General features: G+C 39.4%; 1 protein-coding gene across 1 annotated transcript in view; it reads left to right on the forward strand.

The window, feature by feature from the left end:
- Positions 1–10,827, forward strand: part of Cpne4 (copine 4) — a 348,827-nt gene extending 338,000 nt beyond the window's left edge. Inside the window, exons 13-15 of the mRNA XM_027933785.2 lie at positions 264–397; positions 5,123–5,359; positions 10,693–10,827. Of these exons, the coding sequence (XP_027789586.2) occupies positions 264–397; positions 5,123–5,359; positions 10,693–10,827 (506 nt within the window). The remainder of the gene's footprint in view (positions 1–263; positions 398–5,122; positions 5,360–10,692) is intronic.
- The last annotated feature ends 14,165 nt before the right edge of the window (positions 10,828–24,992 follow it).

The raw sequence follows: 24,992 nt of genomic DNA on the forward strand, positions 1-24,992 counted from the left end.
TGGACCTATGGACACAGACTCCTATAGATGCCCCAGTTGGTATTTACCATAAAGTGGCTTTTGACCTTTAGCCTTCAAAGAGAAAAATGATTTCAGTGTGAGAGGAGACAGCAACAACAGTGATGTGTATTCCTTTTAAAGAACATAAATGTGTTGACAAGAACTATTTGGAACAATTCAATTTCGTGTGTCTGTGTGTGTGTTTAAATATATTTGAAGGGAATATGGAACTGTTGATTGTTGCCCATTTTATTCCACCTTAGGAATCCAAGGAGTTGTGGAAGCCTATCAGAGCTGCCTTCCTAAGCTCCAGCTCTATGGCCCCACCAACATCGCCCCCATCATTCAGAAAGTCGCCAAGTCAGCTTCGGAGGAGACTAACACCAAGGAGGCTTCGGTAAGGAGAGGGGCGGTCCACCTGATCACAGGAGATTACCCTTCCTCATGTGGATATTGGCCACAACACCCATCCCAGTCTGACAATAAATTCCAGATTTTCTACCTGCGTGAGTTTGGACAAGTGACTTAACCATCCCCTATCTTCAATCTCCTCTTCTAAAATATGGAGATAGTCAAACCCACCTCTGCTGAGTGGTAAGGCTTAGCGAGGTGTCATTGCCTGAACACAGAGGACTCTCAACAATGGGAGCTACTGTATTCACTGAAGTATTTCATATCCACCTCCTGTCCCAGGAAAGAAAAAATAAATCCAAAATAAGCTTGCTGTCCAATGAGCCCATTCCACAGAAATAAAACAGTAGATGATTCTACCTCTTAGTGACAAAGTGCAGCAAATATTTATTTCACGTTCTTTTTCCCCCTCAAGAAAAACGCAAACTAAAACTACTAGTCCAAAAAGAATTTGAGCCTTTTCCCTAATATTTGAGAAGAAAACGTATTACTCTAGTAACTTTTGTGTTTATTATTTTAAATTATATCAACATAATTCTCTTCAGCTTTATAACCTTTTTTTTCCTTCAAATTTAGTAAACTATTACTGATGTCTGAAATTTTCTATGTAATTATTCTATCCTGGTTCCAGGATGCTACATTCGCATAAATGTAAAAAAGATTGTATTCCCTCATCCTCTTACATTAACTCAACCTTACTCACTTGCAATGCACCCATGTTCCAAGCCTTCCCTCATGTTAGGACAGGTTGAGGACCACACTCCTACCTAATGCCAACCTTTGCTTTTGTGCACTGGGGCACATCCCTCCCAATTGTCCAAGGACATTGACTCATAATTAAATTCCCACTCTTCCTGATTATCATTTATTTTTCCCTTTCTATTATAAACTCATTCCCATTAGCAAGTAAACATTCCATAATGTCTCCTATTTATTAAAAATCTCTCCTATGACCCCACTTTATCCTTTAGTAACTGTCCCTACCTTTATGCCTCTCTAGAGCAAAATTCACTGAAGGAGTTAATGATACTCACTGTCACCATCTCTTTTTTCATTAATCACTCTTCGATATGCAAGTAAAAACTACACTTGTTAAAGCCAAAATCACCTCTAATTTACCAAACCCATCAGTCAAATCTGTCTTCGTCTAGACCCATCAGTGGCTTTTGATCCAGGTGATCATATGCCTCTTGAAATACCTTCTTCACTTGGCTTCCAGAATACCACGTTCCACTGGTCTTCCTCTTGTCTCAGTGACCACCCTTTGTTAGTATCTCTTTCTGCCCTTACCTCCTCCTCTTGACTTCCAGACGTTAAATCTCCAGAATTCAGTCTCTGAACCTCTTCCATTAGTCTGCAGTGTCTGTTCATTGTCATGGCCTTATATACCATATGCACACTATGTTTCCCAAGTATGTAGCTGTAGCCCAGCCTGTCTCTGGACTTTGAATTCATACATTCAACTGTTTATTATCATCTCCATCAGGATATCAATAGTACATACGTAGCATATCCAAATCAGAACTTTTGACCATCTCACTCATCCCAACTCCTTTCTCCAACTTCCCAGTCTCTATGATTCCAACATTCACCTAGTTGCTTAAGTCAAAAGCTTGATGTAGTTCTTCATTCCTTTCTTTCCCTCATGTCCTGTAGTAGTTACTTTTTGTTTCATGAACATTTGTCTCAACACTTTTCAGTTTAAAACCGCAATAAGCATTTATTATCTTGTGCATTTTCTGTGGATCAGAGATTCAGGCACAGTCGATCTGGGTGGTTGAGGTTGTAGTCAAGATATTGTCTAGGGTGGAGTCATTTGAAGGCTGATCTGGGACTGAAAGTTCTGCTACCAAGGTGGTTCACTCACCTGCCTGTCATGTTGCTGCTAGAGGCTTCAGATCTTTACTACATGGGCTGCCAGTGAGCCAAGAAGGAGTAAAGCAGAAGTCACACTGTCTCTTATGATTTAGCCTAAGAAGTGGCACTCCCTCATTTCCATAATACCCTATTGGTTAGATGGGGCATTCCAATTCAGTGTGAGAAAAACTACATAAAGACATTAACCAGGAAGTGAGGATTATTGGGTGCCATCTTGAAGCCTGGCTGTCACACACCCACTTTCTCATCTACCATCAAGTTATAGCAGTCTATTTTCAAAATAAAGCCCAAATTCTGCCACTTCTTACTACCTTCATAGCTACTCTTGGTCACCAACTTTCTACTTGAACTGAGGCAAAAACCTCCTAATTGGATTCCCTCCTTCATTTTTTTTCCCATCACAATCTCTATTTCACACAGAAAACAGACCCATCTTCTTAAAACAAAATTAGTATCATGTTACTCCTTTGCTTTAAATTCTCCAGTGTCTTCTTATCATGCTTAGAATAAAATTTGAATCCCCTCATATGAGCTAAAAGGCTTTATGTGAAATACACCTTGCCTACCTCTTGATCTTAATTCTCCTCACACTCTCTTTTGCTCCCAATTCCAGTCACACTGGCCTCTCACAGCTTTTTAAACACACCAAACATATTCACACCCCTAAGCCTTTTCTCTTGCTCTTCCCTGCTAAGGTTTCTTTTATCCTAAACCTCCACAGGAGCCAGTCTCTGCTTTCATTAGGTCTGTACTCTTCTATCAACTCTTTTGAAAGATCCTACTGAATTGCTTTATCTAAAATCCACCCATCCCTATCATGCCTCAGCTTTACTTTTTGTTTGTGGCACTTATCTCTTACCTGAAATACTTTAGATGTTTCTGTTTACTTGAGTATTTTATGTCTCCTCTCTCCTTATACAGAAGCTCTGAAATGAGAAGAGCTTGTCCACGTGTAGTTCCCCAGTCTCATCTAGCAGAGAGGCTGACGGCTTGATGTGATCAAGTTTCTCCTGGGTGTGGAAGCTAAGAAAACCATGCCTCCTCCCTGCTCATATTTCCTCTTCTCTTGAGAAACCATTGATACTTCTCAACATTGCATACCATCATCTCCACTAATACATGGACTCTACAAGGCTTCCCCTTTCCCTCAGTCACAGAGGCCTTGGTGCAAATTGAATCTTCATAGATGCAAGATTTAGGGAGAAGTTTGGGGCAGAATCAGTTTTTCATTTTATTTTTTAACTGTATTTTAGTTCTAGAACCCATTCTTTAAATGATACCTTGCTCAGAAAATCAACACATAAAACAGATAAAAAAAAAAAAAAGACATTATTCTTGTTAAATTTGCTTAAGGAATAAGGTGAAAAGTTGTTTGTTCTCTTTGATCCCCTTTATTCATAAGTGTCCAAGGCATCCCTAGAGCTCCCCAGACCCCAGTTTAAAGCGTGCACTATCTCATCTCCTCCGGTATACCAGGACATGCAAAAGTAAAAAGAGAAAGTACTGACCTAGGCCTGGATGTGGGGCTGGTATAAGCCAGCATGGGTTTTGGCTATTACTCATTCCTTCAGGGGTGGTGGGTCTGCTCTGAAAGGACAAGTCAAGAGACAGGACCATATGCAAGAAGCATCTAATCCACATATCACCAGATAAATTGCCCCTCCAGATCAGGAACAGGTGCTTCTTCCCAGAGGTTTCTCCTGTTCTTTGAACAGTCTGTGGTCCAGAGTCCCTTGTTATTAGTGATATTTCTTAGGGTCATGAGCATAAACCTCATAGGCAAACTGTGCCAGGGAGTTAATTGCTATAAGATTTTCTTCTTGATTTTTGTGAAATTCTTCTAGAAAAAAAGTCTCCTCTTTATCTAACTATGACCTTAGATATATTAAAAGCTCTAATACCTCATCCATGAGCATTTTACCAACTTGACTTTGGAAGAAGCTCTTATTGCTAGCTTTAGTGGAAATTTCCATCAGGGTTTTGATGCAACAGTCTGCAGCTTATTATCTTCGGAGTGGTTAGATTCTAAAATCCAAAAGAGCCAACATATTGTCATTTTAGCATCTACTCCATATAAAAATTATCAGAGAGATTGTTTTTTCCTTTTTTGTACCAAAATTTTAAAGTCTGTGCATATTTCACACTACAGTATCTCTGGGTGCTGAGTTATGGCCGATACTTGATCTCCATTTAGATATTATAAGTTGATAGCTGAAAATATAGATTCATGTACCTGAGTTGTTCCAAACATAACTAAAAAGCGGTCAATAACTGAATTGGGTATCAATCTTTAACATTAAATTTAAATTCACTAAAAATTTTAAAATTCAGTGCTTCCACTGCCTTACCCACATTTCCAGGGCTCAGTAGTCTCATGGAACTAGTGTCTATTGTATTAGACTGCACAGCTTTAAATTCTTAAAAAATTTTCAAGCTGAGGAAGGCTATATCCATGATCTCATCCCATCCCTTATTTGTGAAACGAAGATGCTGAGACCTACAGGCATTGAGAGATTTTCCTGGGGTCTAGAAGGATGAGGCTTTGAAGCCACTCCCATCAATTTCTGACTCCCACTCTTTATACTACACTGTGTTTTGGAACTGCCAGTGAGGTGGTTATTAAAATTAAGCTATAATTACTACACCCACTTGTAAACTCCATGCATCCTAACCTTAAGACTTTAGGGCTGCTCAGAAGAGGCACTCAGAAAAATATCGGACATCACTGTTGCTGTGGTCACTAAGTAATGAAGCCACCCCAGTGCCTAACTGGTATTGTACTGTCCTTGTCTCTCCTCCTTCCCATTCCCCACCACCTGGCATCCGACTTCAGCAATACTTCATCCTGCTGATCCTGACAGACGGTGTCATCACAGACATGGCCGACACCCGGGAGGCCATTGTCCATGCCTCCCACCTCCCTATGTCGGTCATCATCGTTGGAGTGGGGAATGCTGACTTCAGTGACATGCAGATGCTGGATGGTGATGATGGGATTCTGAGGTCACCCAAGGGAGAGCCTGTCCTTCGAGACATCGTCCAGTTTGTGCCCTTCAGGAACTTCAAACACGTACGCATATATGTCATGGGGGCACTTCCTGTGGGAGAAGAGAACCAAAGCGTGCTCACCTCCCATATGTGTTCACCAATGTGTGTGGTGATCTGTCATTCTCGAAGCAAACACCAGCTATCCCTGCCTAGGACAGCCATCTCCCACAGCAAGGATATGTATAGAGCATGACTCTTTGGAGTAAGAAGTGTAAATGGATGTATAGACAAGAAGTCATACTAACTATGGTAGCCAAACTATGCTTGCCCTCATTCATACAATTTAAGATCTCTAGCACCTGCTGCACCCATTGCTGCTGTGCACAGCTGGGAAGCTGCTCAAAGGTGCCTAAGTAGCAAGGATAAACCGAAAATCAGCCCGGGTCCTGCTTGTCAAGCCACATGCCCCAGCAGAAGTCTGTTTTGCTTTGGTAAAGTATGAAACCTAAATCCCCTGTAAATATCTAGTAAGCAGCATCAAAGATTTATTTAAAACATTCATGCACAAGATGACAAAGGTAGCTCAAAGAAATATATTGAGCAGTTGAAGATGATCAGTGAGGGGGAAATGTTGGAATAAATTTGCTAAAATAGACTGGTTAATGACCATCAGAATTATAAAAGAAAAAGGAAAAAATGAAGAAAGGAGAAAGAAAAAAAACAAACCATAATCATTGAATGACCTTCTCTACTGGATAGAAATTGTTTGCATCCTATCAGTTTTCTACAAATGAATTTCTAACTTTACATCTTGGATCTTTATCAATAATAAGTAGTAAAGCAGCATCACATTCCCCAACAGCCCTGAACCTGGCCCATTAGACAATGCTGTAGGATGATATTTAAAAGACACACAGTAACAATTTTTTGCATTTCCAAATTGCGGATAATTATTAAGTCCCTGAAGAAAGGAACACAGTCAAAATTGCCACAAACCCCTGCACCTATAGGTTTAGGATCACCCAAAGGGATGTCTTCTCTGATTCATAGAAAGTTCCTCTCAAGCCTTCTCCAACTGGGTCTGGGAGTCCTTAGGGGTGGGTGGCTACAGACAATCCTCCTGTGAAAGCTGCCCACTACAGCCTTGCCTTCTGCCTTGCTGGTGGTGACAGCCATATGAGTCACCACACCTGGGCTGCCCCACCAGGAGGGAATCACCAAATTCCCCATGTCCTGAAGCTGCTTCCCAGTCTCCTTGAGAAAGGAAAAAAATATCCCCTCCTTCACCAACATGCCCTATGCCCTCTGTCACCTGGAGCGTTAATTCAGGGAAGTCTGTGTCTCCATATCTCAAGGGTCCCTCCAAGAAATATCTTCGTTAGCTTCTGCTGCAGCCTCTGTCTTCATGGGGCTCCAGTGAACTATTTAGTTCAGGGTGAGGAAGCCACAGATACCATGACATCTACTCCAATCATTCTCTCCCGGTGCTTATTTGGAAAAGTCATTTCCTCCAGCCAAAAACTCATTTTCAGGCACAGTTTCAATTTGGGGTCACACTGGGACCCCAGCTCTACTGAACCTGGCAGTGCATGTTCTCTTCAGAAATGGCTTGTTCTGCTGTCTTCTTGGGGCAGACTTTACAGTGAGTATTCAGATAAATAAATCACCAGCCCCACAGCCTCACCTGAACCCTAGATTTCATGACCTTTCTGGGCCTCACAGGGAAGTAACTATACACTCCAGGGCTCTTGAATGATGAGATTCTTCATAACTGTACTGCCACATAATTACTATTGTCCTTTTAAGGAAGGCTGCAGTGTCATTAAAATCATTAAAGGAGCAGAAAATCAATCCCTGGCTGCAGAGTGGAGTGCACAGAGAGTTTTCAAGTAACAGCAGTGAGCCAATCTCCCCGACAAACTCTCGGGGCAATGCATGTGGGTGAGGGGTAATTATGCCACCATATCCCATCTTCCTCTTTCCTAAGGAGATTTACAAATAAAAACACTCACCAAATGAAAGAGGCTCACCATGCACTCAAGGTGTCTGCATGTGGACAGCAAGGCGTGGACTACCATTCATAACTCTGCCTGAGTGAAGAGGGATCAAAGAGCTCACTCTCTAGGAGATTCATGAACTGCCCCAAGCCACGCTTTCCCACTCCCCTCCCCGACGTGCACGTACATGCAAACACATATGTGCAAGAACAATATCACGGAGCCATCAAAAGATCTACTCTCTACCTCAGGCCTCCATCCTCTTCCCCAAACACTCATGGAGGGCCAGCTGTGCATGGCACACACTAGACACTGCAACCATAGCAAGATGGTAGAACCATGGATCCTAGCCTCAAGGGATTTTCTGGAAAATTATATCATGGGAACAGACATATGATGCAACCTGTGGATGGTTGAGAAGTGCTAAAATGTTTCTCTGGGACCTCAGAGCAGAGAGGGGTACCTATGAGGAAAGCCTCAGTGCTCCAAGCTGGTATTTGGGGAAAGGATAGAGCATTGGTGAGCCAGGAGTTGGAGATGAACTGGCAACAAGAAAAGTATCCTAAGCAGGGAAAGGAAGTGGGGTGCTGCTCATAGTCTCTGTGCTATGTAGTATCTCCAGTGGCTCTGAGGATAACTAAGGCAGAGAACCAGGAGCATATTCACCTGCCTTATCTTCATGGATTTTGAGTTAGATTTTGAAAACCATTTCATTATCCAAACTAATCTGCTCAGAATTCAATAAAAGAGAAGGTGAGGAGCTGGTATCAGTTCATATAAACCAGTAAGCCTTGAGTTGCCTGTTTTTTTCTGCTCTGCATGATAAGTCAGAGCTTTAAAACGAATAAGGCATGGTTTCCAAGCTGTGTGGCTCTGGGAAAGTTATTGAATTTCCCTGTGCTACAAACTCATCTCTAAAATGAGGCAAATGCTACACACACTGGAAGATTAAAGATGGGAGTCTATACAAAGTTTAGCACAGTGCCTGGTTTAAGGATGTGGTTAGTGTACACACATTTTATTACTGTTTTTACCAGCTGATTTTACATGTTTGACTTTTCCCTAACCAACTAATGTCCCCACAACCTCATGTGCTTGCAACTAGCTCTGATATTCAAGAAAACTCACTTAGGAACTATGCTTTATAATAGAGTAGCCACTGGCCACATGTGGCTATTTAAATGTATTAAAACTAAATAAAACTTAAAACTCAGTTCCTCAGTCACTCGAGCCACATTTCAAAGCCTCAAGAGTTGCCTGTGGCGACTCCCATACCAGACAGCACAGATAGAATATTTCCATCATTGATGAAGGTTCTATTTGACAGCTCTTTGTAGGAATATTTTGGCTGTGAGTAATAGTGAATCTGTTTTTATAGTGGATTAAATGTGTGGAGCCAGGGATGACATTACTACCCACAAGACATTTGGCAGTATCAAGGGACATTTTCAACAGTGACCGATATGGAGTGCTATCTGCATCTAGTGGCTAGAAGCCACGGATGCTGGCAATACCCTGCAATATACAGGACAGTCCCCCACACAGAATTATGCAGTCCAAAGTGCCAACAGTGCCAAGGTGGAGCAAACATAATTTTTCTTGTGTAACTAGAAGTTAGGGGCTGGTAACTATGGGCAATTTCTTTTTTCAGTGACTCAGTAGTATGAGGGTCAGCATGTCATGATTTCCTTTCATGATCCCTCAATAATAAAGATTGAATCGCAGTCTAATTCAAGGGAGAAAGAAATGGAAAAGGGAACTAGAGGCAACCATGTCTGTCCCCTTTAACCAAGAGGAAGAGAGTTCCAAGACACATCCTTTAGGAAACTCCCACTTATATCTCAAAGGGTGAAACTGGGTCACATGACCATCCCTAAAAGCAACAGAGGCTGCAAAATCAAATATATGGCCTATTAGTCTTCACCATACAGATGGTCAAGGAGAGGTCAATAATGACTTTTGTATCTTCCCCAGTGTGCACATGGACCATGGTCTAACACATAATCCTGAGCAGTTGTTTGTAAAGTGAGGTTGAATTTTCCACAGGCTGTTACATCTTCAAAATGCAAGAGATTGCTTTCAAAAAACTCCTCAGTGTTTTCAGATTTTTTTTTTTCCAAACATATGTGTCTTTTCTTGAGACTCTGTTAGATGAACTGAATTTCTTTCCTTCCTGTTTTACCTTGGAGAGCACCGAGGCTTAGCAAATTGAATGACTGAGGGGCAAACCACACAGGAAAGAAAGAAATAGCAATGCTGTCACCCGGGCACTTAGGCCAGTCCTCGTTCCTCTGGCATTTCAAACACTTGTTAACTAGTCACTCTGCCCAAACTTTCAACCTCTTCACTAATAGGAGGCAATTAAAGTTGCTTGCCCAGGATTTGTGCAGATAGTACTAAACACCAGCACTAGGAATAGAATCCAGCTCTACTTAACTCCAGAGTTCATGCCTGATATTAACTTCAGTACTTTTCAGTTATAGATTCATCACTGTAGATCACATGGTCCTGTGCCCCAGCCTCCAAATCCTACAGCAGACTCACAATGCCAATAGAATTATGATAAGTGAATTAAGAATGGTATTCAAGACCCTGACCCCAAGCTCATTTTTTAGCCAAACGCCCACAAATCCTGAATCCCCAGTTCACACATGCACACACCTTTCTTCCCCATCAGATGAGTCATTGTCCCTAGAACGATTTAACGCCACCCCCTTACCTTTTCCTTACATTTTAAAAATATGCCCAACTTAAATACCACCACCTTTTGGAAGCCTGCTGCTATTTCCTCCAAGATAACTTAGTCTCTTTGTTCCCTGTGCTCTGTTCACAGTGTCTGACTTCCTCTAGCAGTGCTTCTCAAATCTCAATATACATGAGAATCCCCAGAGCATCATGTTAAAATGCAGATTATGACTCAGGAGCTCCAGGTTGTGTCTGAGAGTCTACATGGCTGATCAGCTGTCATGTAATGTGATGCTGCTGGTCTGTATCCTGTGTCCCACTCTACCTTACAGAAGGGTTCCTTTTGATGATGTGAGGCTCCCTTCACATGATTACAGCTTTACTGATGGCAAGAACCATAGACCCATAAACCCTAGCACAGTGCATGAAAATAAGTATCTAGAATTGAATGCAAACCAGAATCAAAACTGCAGAACAATTCATTCTGCCTTCCAACCTTCACCTGTCATCAAATGTAAATAGTTTTATATTTTGAGAGAAAAGTGTAAAAAAATAGAAAGATGAAATTAAAGATCTATTTGCTAACAATCTGACAACTCTTGAGTGGAATAGATTCCCAACAGATATGAATGAATGAATGAATGAATGAATGAATGAGACACAAGGAAGGACTCAACACTTTGAGTCTGAATGACCAAGAGCCAAAATCATGGTAATTTCTTCTTCTCTGCAGGCGTCTCCAGCTGCCCTTGCAAAGAGTGTGTTGGCTGAAGTCCCGAACCAAGTTGTGGACTATTACAATGGCAAAGGAATTAAACCAAAATGTTCATCAGAAGTATACGAGTCTTCCAGGACACTAGCTCCATGAACTCCACACACTTTTACAGCGTTCTGAAATATTACTCCTGCTAATATTTAATACTTCTTACTCTACCTGTATTTAAAAAATAATAATACACATTTTAAAATAGCACGTTTTGGTGATTTTCAACTAACTGACAAATTTTTTTTTGCATGTGTAGCCCCAAAACCTGAATCTGTTAAGCCCTTGTATTGTTAAAGACTTTTTACAAAAAAAAAAAAAAATACAAATCATAATAACTTACTCTTTACAGCATGTCGCCTTGAAATAAAATGGTATATGTATCCGTTTTTTATACAGGTTTGTTCAAATTTTGCTAAATTTCTTATTATCTTTACACTGTAAAGCATTTTGAAACATTTATTGAACGTTGATAGCCAAAACATAACTTTGGTTTTATCTGTCACAAGATGAGAGACTTTTCAAAATGGCAGATGCATGGACTGTATTTTGCATGTTTAAAATAATAATAATTATAATAATAAAAATCCCTCACACTATTTTTTGCAGTCGTTATCTATAATTTCTCCCTGCTGAGAATGGTCTCTCTAACTAATGAAATTTATCCACCTAGAGGTAGTCTTGTTGAACTGGGTCTGGGCATTGAGCCCAGCCCCTCTCACACTTCACCATGTACACAAATCTCCAGAGAGTCTTGTTAAAATTCAGATTTTAATGCAGTAAGTCTGTGTGGAGCCCAAGATTCTGCATCTCTAACAAGGTCCCAAGTGATGCCAATGCCTAAGATGGGTGAGGTTCTAGACGTTAGGGTGTCATAATAGAGACCATCCCAAACAGGGCAACTCCCTCCAATCTGCTTGAGAATGGCACCCCTTCTCTGCCAATAGCATAGGGTCCTACCTGTCTCAGAGGTGAGAGTAGAAAGTAATGAGACTGATTCCAGAAGCTGAACATCTCAAATCAGTCTCACTGCTTTATAGTCATACCTCTTCCTTAAACAAGACTAAGGAGTGCTCCTCGAGGCTTGTCCCTGCTCTCTTCAAAGAAACAACACACAACACTGCATGAATGGTACCAATTTTACATCAGTCCCTGGGAATGAGTGACCTCAGAGTCTTCATCGCAGCCACATGGATGGAATATTGTCTGTAGCAAATGGCCATATGATATTTAATATCCCCCAGATATTGATCTTTGTGCTTAATGTGGGGCTTCTTTTTGCCTCTTTTTTATCACTCCTGAGAGCAATCTCTACACACAGAAATACCTGGGGTTGTTTTTTAGGATGGAGGTGTTCTATTGGAGTATGCTGGTTCATCTTGAAACAAAACAATGAATGTTTCGCTCATCTCATCTTCTCTCAGAAAGCATAAAAGGCACAAAGAGGATTTTTTTTTCATCAAAGAGATGAATTAAATCACAAGATAAAATAAATCTGTTTGTTCTGTGTTTGAGGGAGAGCAGGATGAATAAGAAAATAATAATAAGCCTTGTACGATTTCCAGAGTTATAATTATAAGATCCTAATCTTGCAAATACATGTCAACCAAATGCACAACATTTTGGGAATGATGGAAAAAAAACGTATGACTGAAAAAAATCATAAATATTTAAACTGGATTGTTTTATGAATAAATTGGGTACTTACAGAAAATTTTCTAAGAGTTGTGGTCTTGTTTCTCTTCTCAAGGCAATTTCCCAACAGTGATTTGTTTCATTGTAGGTGAGTTTGCCTTAGGGTTAGGAATAGCTCTTTCATAGTCCTGTGGAAGCATGTGGATCTTTGCTTATAACAAACAAGGAATTAAAATTTTCATGTCATATATTACAGACATATCTGACGGTTGTTTGTAACCGCAAACCAGGATATGAACTTCCATGTTTATGCACCTGCTGTATTGTAAGCACTCAATAGATGTTTAACAAATGCAGGGATGATGTTAATGTACCCTGCGATCAATCTCTATAATCCATTATAGATTTAATAGGTTAAGTGTGACTTTCCATATACACCGTGTCATTCTCAAACATCTCTTGAGATCTCCACATTTATGTCAAAATCCCCAGGATCTGTGAGATGAGGTGGTAAGGACAGAATCCAGTTTGTTTGGAAAATCCTTAAGGCAGTTTACCACCCTTTTCAAAGCCAGACTCAAGTTTAGCTCAAAAGAATCATAAAAATAATAATATCTAATAATTATTGAAGAGTGTCTTAGCTCAGATTTCTGTAACAAAATACCACAAACTGGATGGGTTAAGTAGCAGAAATTTCTTTTCTCACAGTTTGAGAGTCAGGAAACTCCAAGATCAAGGTGTTAGTCCTTTGGTTCCTGCCCCAAATTCAGGAATATTGGCCTCCTCTGATGATCTCAGATTTCTATGGTGGGTCTTTGGCATCTTGTGTTGTATAATATCCCCCTGGGAACAGTAGAAGATCCTCAGAATACAGCCAGCTCTTCCCACCTTCTTACCACTAAGAATAGTATATAGATCAGACATTACCAACATAGGGGCTTCCAGGAGCTGAGCAAGTCATGTGGATGACGCAGGAACCTAAAGAGTAGAGTGGAAGGGATGGAGAGAAGCGGGAAAGGGCAGTTCAGAAGAGGGCAGCTGCTATATAGCTCCAAGGGCCATGTCAGGGTGTGGACCCAATACAGTTAGTCCATCCAGTGTTTCAAAATAACTGATAAATCTGTTGTTTCACATAAAACTTACTAATTTGTAAGTATAAAAATACAATCAAGTTCAATTATTTAAAAAAAAAAAAAAAAAAAAAAACCCTACAAGGGCCAAACTATGAGTCGTGTGGAAAAAAAAAAATAGCTCTGGATTATGTTGGCTCTGGAATGCGAATTTGGAACCCCTGACTTATGTCCACATATGGCCCACTCTCCATTGGGCCTCAGTGGATAATATACACTCTTTAGAAATCTTGAGGACCCTAAGAAGATTTTATTTTCTGTGGTTCATATCTATTGATACTTGGTGTATTAGAAATTGAAACTGAAAATGTAATATATTTATTAATTCATGTCAATAACAATAGTAGACTTGTTATATGTTAACACAAATAAGATATCTTAATAAAAATATTTTTCAAGAGAAAAATAAAATATTTTAATAAAAAAGTACATTTTCAAAAGAAGAGTGAGAATAGCATTGTCTTATAATCTTTACAAATCTATGGTGTCTTGAATGATATAAGACAGCTGGGTTCTCATATCTTCTTCACATTCAGCCTGTTGTGAAATTATTTTTTAAGTTTTATTTCATTTTCAATTGACACACAATAATTATACATGTTTATGGAGTACAGAGGGATATTTCCATACATGTGTATAGTGCAAAATGATCAAATCAGGGTAATTCACATATCACTGTTAACATTTATAATTTCTATAATGGAATACTATTTAGCAACAAAAAAATGAAAGTCATTTAAGACAACCTAGATGAACCTGGAGGACATTATGTTAACTGAAATAAGCCAGGCACGGAAAGGCAAGTACTGCATGATCTCACTCCTATGTGGAATCTAAAATAGTTGATCTCATAGAAGTAGAGAGTAGAAAAGTGGTGCCTAGAGGCTGGGGAGGGGTGGGGGTGGGTAGGAGTTGGTCAACAGGTGAATGAAGTTTTGGTTGAAATGCAATGTTGAAAATCTAATCTCGCATAGATATATATTTGGAAAAGAGAAAGCCATTTTTAACGTTTTCATATAATTGTACTTATTCTCCTTTCAACTGCATCTAAATTTAACAAACAGTAGTTTTTTTAAATGTGGAATATGAAATCATCAATGAAACTTCCCTGGCATTCTCAAGGCTTCATTAACCCGCATAGAATTTTTTTTAAAACAGTCATTTGGAAAATTTTGAACCACTCAGATGTGTTAGATATTCTAAATACTTATACAGTCTATTTAGAACATCAAAAAAAGTCACATGTTTTAATACCATATCTCTATAATACCATAATACCACTGTTAATCTCATAAGAGAGTTTTCAAGCATTGAGAATCTGTTCAATTTGGGAGGCAGATTTGGGTTTTCCAAAATTGTAATCTTTGCTAGAAAACTCAAATAATGTTATTTTTGGCAGCAACAAATACTATCAGGTTTTTTTTTGTTTGTTTTTTTTTTTTTTTTTTTTTTTGAAGTACTAGGCTTCCTTCATTCATTTTCAAGAAAATATCTCCCAAATACTCAAGCCTATTCAGACTCTATCCATCAGTTTTTAGTTGTCGCTTTTTTTTCTTTCTTTTCTTTTTTTATATATATTTTTTTAATTTTATTTTTTATTAGCTACACATGACATTACAATGATCTTGGCAATTCATACATTTGAATCATTTTTCTGATTGTACAGATTGCAGAATCACACTGGTCATAGAGTCACCTATATACATACATCAATCATAATGTCTATTCTATTCTGCTGCCCTTCCTATCCCCCCTACTCCTCCCCTCCCTTCCCATCATTTCTCTCTATCCAATCTAATGTGACACACTTTTTTTTTTCTTTTTCTCATCACAACATCATACATGTATTCTGTATATAAAGGTGAGGGTCTCTTTCCATCTTCCTTTTCTTTTTTTATTATTTTATTTTTTTATATTTTTGAGTAAGAATGGTGTAATGGTGTTCTGTGGGGGGAAAGCCAGTAGTTCATTTTGAAACACAATGACACACATGTGTGTCTTCTCCTTTTCCTTGGACTATTTTAGATTCCACATTGATGCAGCAAAAGCACTTTACTGGTGTCTTGTAATTTGTCACCTAGAATATAAAAAGCACATTGACTCACAGATCAAGATTTAATGAAATTAATAATTTTTCTGCTCCATCAAAAATATTATTAAGTGAAACTGCATGTGTGACTGTGAAAAATACAATGGTCCCTACTAGAGTGTGGTGCCACTTTCTGATATGAGCTAAGGTTTCAAAAGTTTTTTTTTTTTAATATTTTTTTGTAGTTGTACATGGACACAATACCTTTATTTTCTTTATTTGTATATGGTGCCAGGGATCAAACCCAGTGCCTCACACATGCTAGGCAAGCGCTCTACCACTGAGCCACAACCCCAGCCCCAGGTTTCAGAAGTTTTACCTACCATTACTTTTGTGCTATCGGTGCAAATGTCAACATACTGGAAAAGGTGAATAACATTTCAGTGCTATTACCTCACAAATTTCTTTGGTCAGGAACCTTGAGGGAACACTTTGAAAACTGCTTGCTGTAGACTACTTGATGAAGAGTTATTTCTGCATAGCACATTACCACAAACTTAGTGGCTTAAAACAACACACATTTAGTATCTCACCATTTCTGTGCATTGGAAATCCAAAAGACTCAGTTCTGAGTCCTCTGTGTGAGGTCTCATAGGCTGAAAAATGGGTCAGTAGGGTTGCACTTCTCTCTTGATACCATAAAAAGATCTGCTTCTGAGCTTCTTTAGGCCTTCAGTTGCTATTGTGTAACTGAGGTCTCTGTCCTTGCTGTCTATCAGCTGAGGGGAGCATGATTATTTTGAAAAGCTTCCCATATTCCTTCTCATGTGGTCCCCTCCAGCTTTGGTGGGTAAAGTCCTTCTCAAACATTGGATCTCTCCGACTTCTGCTGCTGCATCTCTCTGTTTCCAGCCAAAGAAAGTCCTATGCTTTTTAAGGGTTCTTATGATTATATTGGACACTCAGATAAACCAAGACTCACTCTCCTGAGATCTGTGACCATAATTACATCTTCAAGGTCCCTTGTGTCATGAGACAGAACTGGGTTCCAGGAACTGGGCTTAGATGTATTTGTGGAACCATTTTTTCCACTCCCAAAGAGATGAAGGATATTGCCAGATGATTCCAAAAGTAAACATGGGGTGTTCAAGAACTGTCAATGGGTTTCCAGTGGAAATAGAAGGAGAATGTAGGTCAAGGAGTGGTATTTAAAAGTACCTGCTGATTTCAAACCTCTGTCTGGGAAAGCTTATTCCAAATAAGTTTGATTACTTCCGTTCTCCAGCCTACCCAACACTTGCTAAGCATGGTACCATAGAAATACCAAGAAAGAGCAAATTGGAGGCAAATCCAAGGCATGCTACTTAAGAGTGGGATGATATCTCTGAACCTCAATTTTTCCATCTGTTGAACGAGGAACACAATTCTTACTTTGCTAGGTTGCTGTGAGGGATTGAGATAACGTGTATAAGCATCTAGCACAATGGGTTCCCTGAAAACCAAACTCTGAGACCAAGATCAGAGTGCAGGAAGATTATGAAGGGAGAATTTTCAGAGTTATGATCTCAATGAAATGGGATCATGTTGCCATAAGGAGCTTAAAAGATGGGTGGCCCTTCAAGGTTATCCTTAGTTGGCAAAAAGGGGCCAAGACTTCAGCCCCCTCACGGACCAGCCAGCAGATGCCTCAAGAAGAGGATTTGTTTAGGGTAAGGCATCTCTCTTGAACTGAGAAAATTTCAAAAGAGCTCATTCTATGTCTCAGTACCTGGAGGAATCAACTCTTCAAACCTGAGGGGAATCTAGTTACACAGTTCAACATCTATGACACTCAGCATATAGCAAATATCCCATATATTGAGAAATTTACTAATTATAATGGTCATCATGTTTTACACTTCTCTTTTTAGTCACTGTCCTAACTTAGTTTAACCCTTATCACCTCTTGACTGGGATATAAAAGATCTTCCTAACTGCTTCTTCAATCTATATTGCCTTTACCCAATCTGCTCTCCATTCTGCTCCCAGAGTGGTTATTATGAAGTAAATCTGAGCATCTCCCTTCCCTGCTTAAAATCCTTCAGTGGCTCCCCACCAACTTCAGAATGAGTTCTCAACTCTTGACCTTAAACACAACATGCATCTGCTTTTTATCATCGGATCTTTGCCCACTTTTTTCTGCCCACCTAGAGCTTACTCTGCCCAACACTACTGTGCGGCGGTCTCTTAGCATGACATTTGCTGAACCACGCCCCTTTTTATGGTTTAGATATCAGGTGTCCCTTAAAAATTCATGTGAGAGAGAATGCAGGGATTTTCAGAGGTAAAATGATAGGATTATGAGAGGTGTGGACTAAGTAATAACTGTACACAGATAAGGTATGGTTGGAGTCAGTAGGTGACTGGGAAGCCTTTGGGGTGGATAATGACCTGGTGAGTAGAGTCCCCTCTGTTTCCTTGCTGCCATATCCTGAGCTGCTTTCATCCTCCACACCCTTCTGCCACATCTGAGTTCTGCCACGTCTCAGGCCTAGAGGTATGGAGTCAGATGACCATGGACTGAACCTCTGAAACCATGAGCCAAAATAAACTTTTCCCCCTCTGTGCTGTTCTTGTCAGGTCTTCCAGTCACAGTGACAAAAAGCTGACCAAAACACCGTTTCACCCAGTTAACTACTACTTAGCTTTGAAGACTCAGTTGAGGTGTCAACTCATCTCAGAAACCCTCCTGAATCTCCTCTGCCCCAGACTTGGCCAAGTATTCCTCCCATGGGTTCCTCTTTTATCTGTCAGAACCTCTCCCCAGCAAGAACGTAAGTTTCTCCCAAAGAACAGAGCCTTGTTTTATCTTTCTGCTCTGGTCTTATCATTGGTGCTTAATACATGATCAGAGCATGAAGGGAAAAATCAGTAAGAGAAGCTATGGAAGGGAAGCCATTTGTGACATAAAACTTCACTTCAGTCTTCTAAGAAACTAAGCTGCTAAGCTTCAATCAAAGGCTGGTGCACTGATTTGTTTTACACCAAAATTCTCGGTTTAGCACGAAGATTTCCAGGCAATCACTTTTAAGCACAAGAAATTTATAATTTAAGAGAATGTCACCAGATTCTAAGGTTTAGGTGATGTAATTACATAATTCATCCCCCAAATTTCTATAGCCCTCCATTAAAAAACCCCACAGAGTAATGGAAATGTTTTGGAACTAGATGGAGAAGGTGGTTTACAACATTGTGAATGGACTAAATGCCCCTGAATTTCTAGTTTTAAATGGTTAATTATACTTTAGGTTGTGTAACTATCACCTCAATTGAAAATACACACAATAAAAGGTTCTCATACCCCAGTTCATTAGATTAGCAGATAAACCAATCACTCATCTGGTTCCCTTCTAAACCTGCTCTCAGCTTTTGCTTTTAATGTGGCTCTAGGTTCTTCTGCTAGTCACCTCCTGCCCTTTTATCTCATTAACAGATTTCTGGGAGGTTCCATTTTTCTTTGAACTGTAATTTACCACCCACTATACCTGTCCCCACCATAGACAGTTTCCTTGCTTAATTCCAAAAAAAACTACCAAGATCAGACAGTAGTGTTTAGAAAAATTTTACTGAACTCTTGGTGTGAACAAAGGAAACTATGACACAAAAGAAAGAGACTTAAAACTGGATACTGCATTTCCTTTAAGTCATGGGTTATAAAATGCATTATTAAAAAATTTACAAAGGGCTGGGGATGTGGCTCAAGCGGTAATGCACTTGGCTGGTATGCGCTGGGCACTGGGTTCAATCCTCAGCACCTCATAAAAATAAAGATGTTCTGTCCACCGAAAATTGAAAAATAAATATTAAAAAATTCTCTCTCTTAAAAAAATTTACAAAAATTCCATATTGCTAAAAACTCACACTTATCCCAAATTCATTCTCCTTCAATGTCAAAATACACCTAAATTTTCTTCATACTGTTAGTTTAAAAGTTCTTCTGCCATTTGCAGTTATACAGATCATCACCATGTACATATAGAGAGATATAGATATATTGTAACTGCATGAGACCCTTGCCTTTTTTTAAGCTTTTAAGAAGGGATAATATAATCCTGAAACTCATCCAAGAACACTGAGGTTTCGTATGCATATTTTTTTAATAAACTTAGAGAGGTTTTTAATTTTAAAAGCCCAGTGTGAATTCACAGAGATACATCAAGATGCCATTTGATTCTTATCTGGTTCACTTTTGAGAACACAGTAGGGTCCTAAAACTGTAGCCTTGTTAATGGAACAAAAATGCTCTTCACCAGGAACATAAATGCAGCAGCTTCCAGCTCTGGAATAATTTCTTGAATCTTACCCAGGAATTTATGAAGGAAAAAAAAGAATTTAAAAATGTGGGTTTCTTCTAAGATAAGTGTCCTCTTATTTATATATGCACATATTTGTTGGTTTTTACTTTTGCAAAATTAACAGCAAAACTGAATTTGGCTCACTCGAAGATGAGTAGACACTATTTTCTCCATTATCGCTCCCATCCTGAACTTGAAGTAAGATTTCTAAGAAAATATTTGTTTTATTGGTTAATAAAGGTTTGGTACGTTTCAAAAGGAAGATCTTTTCTTCCTTCTTGCATATTGAATGATTTTTTTCCAAGTAACATAAAAATGCTAAAAAGGACTTCCTGCATTCATTAACAACACAAAAGTAAATCCTTGGCAACAGTAGGATCCATTGGGATTGTAATCCTCACATCATGGAAAGCAATCAGAGCACCAAATGTCAAATCCAGGTGGACTGGAGTGAGGAATATTAAAAATATGTATGCCCACGGGAACTGAATTAGGCTGAGAAAATAATTTCATCATCTAAACTAACTCATTTAGAATTTAATATGAAGCAAATGAATTGAAAGTGACTAGAAATAACATTAAATACAGCCGCAGTCCAGAAATTACCATCACATTCTGTCTCTGTGTTTAAAACCTTTGATTCAAAATGAGCTCAGCTGAGCTGCCATTCTGCAGCTCTCAGACTGTTCTAGGAAGTGCATTTATTCTAACATGAATGAGCCAAAAAGCTGGCCTGAGTCCCATAAGAAGGCAGAATTATTATGGTTATGACCAAGAGTTTTTGTGTCAGGCAGAAACGTGTTTCCCAGAAAATGTAAGTTGAATTAGCTTCTTTGACCCTCAGACTTTTCATCTGTAATATGGAGACAATTCTATCTACTTCTTTAGAATACTCATGAGAACTTGAGATAACAGCTTTAATGTGTTTTGATCAAGGAGTGGCATATAGTAAGGGAAAGGGATTTATGTTATTATTTAAGGCAAGTGGAGTACCATATAAGGCAAAAGCTTGGCCCCAAAAATACACAAGACTGAGAAAAATGCAAAAATCCTGTAGTATTTAATGACTTGCAGCTGAGTGACTGGCCCAGTGGTAGGGCTGAGACCTGAGCCTGGCCAGAGAGTCCAAACCCAGGACTTTTGCTGGGGTTTTTAGAAGGTAACTCCTTCAGTTATCTCAGAAGACTACTCCTACACTGTGAGGACATGAATCTGTAGGTGCAAGGTGTCATCCTGCTGCCTTATGGGTCTAACCCTGCAAGAGAAGAAAGCAGACCTAGAGAATAAAAAAGAGAGTAAGATAATATCCTGATGGTCTCCATCAGGCTCTGAATCCAGCCTTGCCTACTGAAATTTTCAGCTACATAGGCCCATAAATTTTCTTTTTGCTTAATCCAATTTAAGTTGGACTTTTGTTGCTTGCAACCAAAGATTTCTTACTGATATAGCTTGGCCCTGGGCAGAGAGGAAATATGGAAGACTTGTGTAGAGGAAGAGATACCATTTCTCCTCTACCTCCTCCGGAAAAATGGCAGTTCCCCTTCTTATAGACATTCCTCTCCTACCTCCAACAGCCACAGAGAATCCCCATTCTCTTGGATTTATTCCTGTCCCCTGAATCTTTGTTGGAATGAGAGATCCATAAATTAATATAATGATACTGCTTATCTATTAATATTTTATTATTATAAGTGTTCTGCCCTAGGACCTTGGAGAGCAGGCTTGTCTTTGATTTCCCCATAGAGTTTAGCACATAGATAGCAGATAACATACAGACAGCAGATAAGATGTAGGATTTGGAGCACAGAATGTGCATGGGTATATAAAACAAGTACATTGCCCATTCACTAACTTCCTATTTCACTTCCTCATATGAGCTGGAAATGAAATAGAGGAGATGCAGACCATTTGTTCTAACCTGGACACATTTATTCACATTGCTACTGCAGAGAGAGAGGTCAAAAGGACAGGTCATTATAATGGCCTTTTCTCTTCCACATTTGGGAAACCCACTGTGTTCCTCCCCAAGATTCACCATTAACCACTCCTTGCTGTCTCTTGGTATCCATTATATGATAGCACATTACATTCTTTTTTTTATTTCAGATTCTGAAATTCGATAATTCACACATATGCATGAAACAATGGAGACATTCAAATCAAAACTCTCATTCTCAGAAGCAGAAAGGACATCATGATTAAGGGTTTTTTTTCCTGAATTTGTTGCAAATTTGAGGGATGGACCTAAGGAAATTTTAAAGGAGAATGTCTTCTTGTTCCACAGACTGGCTTCTTTTTCCTCCTTAAGAAAGGCTACTCTGCTTTAGAATCCATGAAATATCCATTATGATCAGTACTTTTCTACTTCTTGAGAACTCCCAAGTGCCCAGAGTTGGGACTGTTCCCTGAGATCACAGGAGAAACTCCAGTTTAGGTGGCAACATCAATTTCACAAAGAATCAATGTCTGATATATTTTAGTTTCTTGTATGACCAAATCCCAAACATCGTTCTGCAGAAGGACTTACTGACACATAATGGGTTTTTGCATTTAGACATTTCCAATGTAGCTGATATTTCATTTTAAAGATGATTTTTCCCCTTTCCTGCTGGTCATAACTTAAGCAAACAGCTATTTTATAGATAACTTCTGCTTCTAGCCTTCTGAAATAGAAAAATCAAAGGCTGAACATCATGCAAAGTAGAAAAAAAGTGTGATCAGGAACTAAGGGACCTGGATTCTAAATTAGGATGTACTGTGTATTTAGCTTTCTAAAGATTGTTTACTAGACGTGTGGCCTTGGACAACTTAACCTAGCATTGCCATCTTCAGTAGTTCCCTCATAGATTGTTATGAAAGTTAAATGAAATAAAATTTGCAATGCACTTAATATAAGACTAGACACTATGTAAGTGGCTGTAAAATTGTGTGAGTAGTTCCATTATTATTATTACTAGTGTTGAAGTATAACCAATTTCTTTGATGGCAAGTACATATTCTCTAAAACCAATTACTCTTCCCATCAAGATGGGCTCACTCAGAGGACCTGTTTCCTCCTGAGGCAAAGGATGCACTCATACCTGTCATTCTCTGTGATGATCCTAGACTAGGAATTGTGAATTCCAAGGAGCAAGAAATAAACTGAAGGAAACAAGGGCAATGAGCTAGAAAAAGAACCCTGGCTCCTTGGTGGTGGTGTTCATGTTGATATTTATTCTACTGATTTTAAGCAATTAAAAACACTTATTCTGCATACATTGCATTTACAAAATGCTAAATCAATAACTGGTGTTATCATGATATCAGAAGGAAGTCGGCAAAGGTGGAGATAAGGGTTTTATATTATGTCCCTGATGCCTTGCTCTCTCTGCTTCCTGGCTGCCGTAAGCTGAGCAGCTTTCCTCTCTCATGCTCTTCTGATATGCTGTTCCACCTCAGCTGAAGACCAGAGCAATGGAGTCAGCCAACCATAGACTGAACTGGCTCCTTGGTGGTGGTGTTCATGTTGATATTTATTCTACTGATTTTAAGCAATTAAAAACACTTATTCTGCATACATTGCATTTACAAAATGCTAAATCAATAACTGGTGTTATCATGATATCAGAAGGAAGTCGGCAAAGGTGGAGATAAGGTATAGTAACTCTGGTGACTTTTTCAGTATTTCATAGCATTATTTTTAGATATTTCTGACTTTTTGAGGATATATGTAATTCACATATCAGAAAAGTCACTCTTTTAACATGCACAGTTTTTAATGTATTCTCAAGTTGTGCAACCATCACCATAAAGATTTCCAAATATTTCTGGAGCTCTTATAAATGTAAGACTTCTGGGAAAGCTTAGGACATATATTATATAACCCTGCTGACAAAAGATTAAAAATCTTCTTGAGAAGACATAGTTTGTAAACTCAAGTCTTCTCAGTACTTATGATAAAAGACAGGGATGCCATGCAAGAACATGTATATACATACAATAAGTGCTAAGAGAGGAGAGGAATTTACAGCCAGGGTTATGTATTACGAGGGAGTCCTCATGCAGAAAGCAAGCCTTCCAAATGAAGGAAAATCAGAGAGAAGGTGTGAGCAGGGAGGACCACCAGATGCAAGGAACTGTCAGGCTAAATGGCCCAAGTGTTAAACTCTTGTCGGGCATAACTATTTTCCCTACTGCGAGACTGCTGGGACTTCAATAGGAAATAGAAAAGAGATTAGATGAAGCCCAGTGATTTCAGCCACAGATCGCCTGTTCCATTTGAAAGTAATTTATATAATAGTGACCAGTAGCAACTCTCAGAAACTCAGGCGTAATGCTTCTTGGCTTCCGTGGGATGTATGCTTTGTGGACTCAGGACAGCATTTAGCCCCTGGTCGGAAATTCCTGCTTTAAAAAGCCATTTTGTCCCATTTTGAAATAAAGTGAGAGTGAAAGCTGTGCCCCATGATGCTTCACGGTTAATAAAACAGCAAAGCCATTTCTGCCTGGGCATAAAAGATTATTTTAAGCATCATCTCCCTGGCTCCTCAGTTACTAAGGGAATCCTGTCTCAGCTCAGCAGCGCAGATGGGCAAGTTGCCATGACGATCCTGCTAGGCCTGTTTGGAGTCTAAATACCACAGATGGAGGAACCATTGTCACTGCTTGACCCCTGAGCAGCCTGGCAGTGCCCTCTCTCCCCCTTTACGGTTTGGCCATTCCTTCTCCGAGACCCACCTCACCTGACCAGACCTTGCCTCTGGGGTGCACAGGCACAGTTGGAAGGGAGCTTACGGTCAGCAGCTCATCCTGTTTGATGATAACTTTCTCCTTTTGTCCCAGACTGGGTTGTTCTTGTCCGGTCATAGTCAAGTGCTCATGTCCTTTGGGCACAAACAATTCTTCAGATACATACAATTTTTCAGGTCTCATCCTTGCTTCTCTGAATGGAAGAGATACTAGATATTTATCCAGAAACTGCACTTGGGAACAAAACAAAATAAGGACTAAATCTTATTTTCTTTCCCGTGATTTGGCCAGGCATAATCTGAAGCTCTTTCACAGGATAGCACTGTGCTGCTAGTAAACAATTTGGTCAATCCATTCTTTCACATGGACACACACATGATATTACTGGTTCTAAATTTGGCTGCAACAGTGTCT

Source organism: Marmota flaviventris, chromosome 8 (genome assembly GCF_047511675.1).
Source record: "Marmota flaviventris isolate mMarFla1 chromosome 8, mMarFla1.hap1, whole genome shotgun sequence".
Classification (NCBI taxonomy): Eukaryota; Metazoa; Chordata; class Mammalia; order Rodentia; family Sciuridae; genus Marmota; species Marmota flaviventris.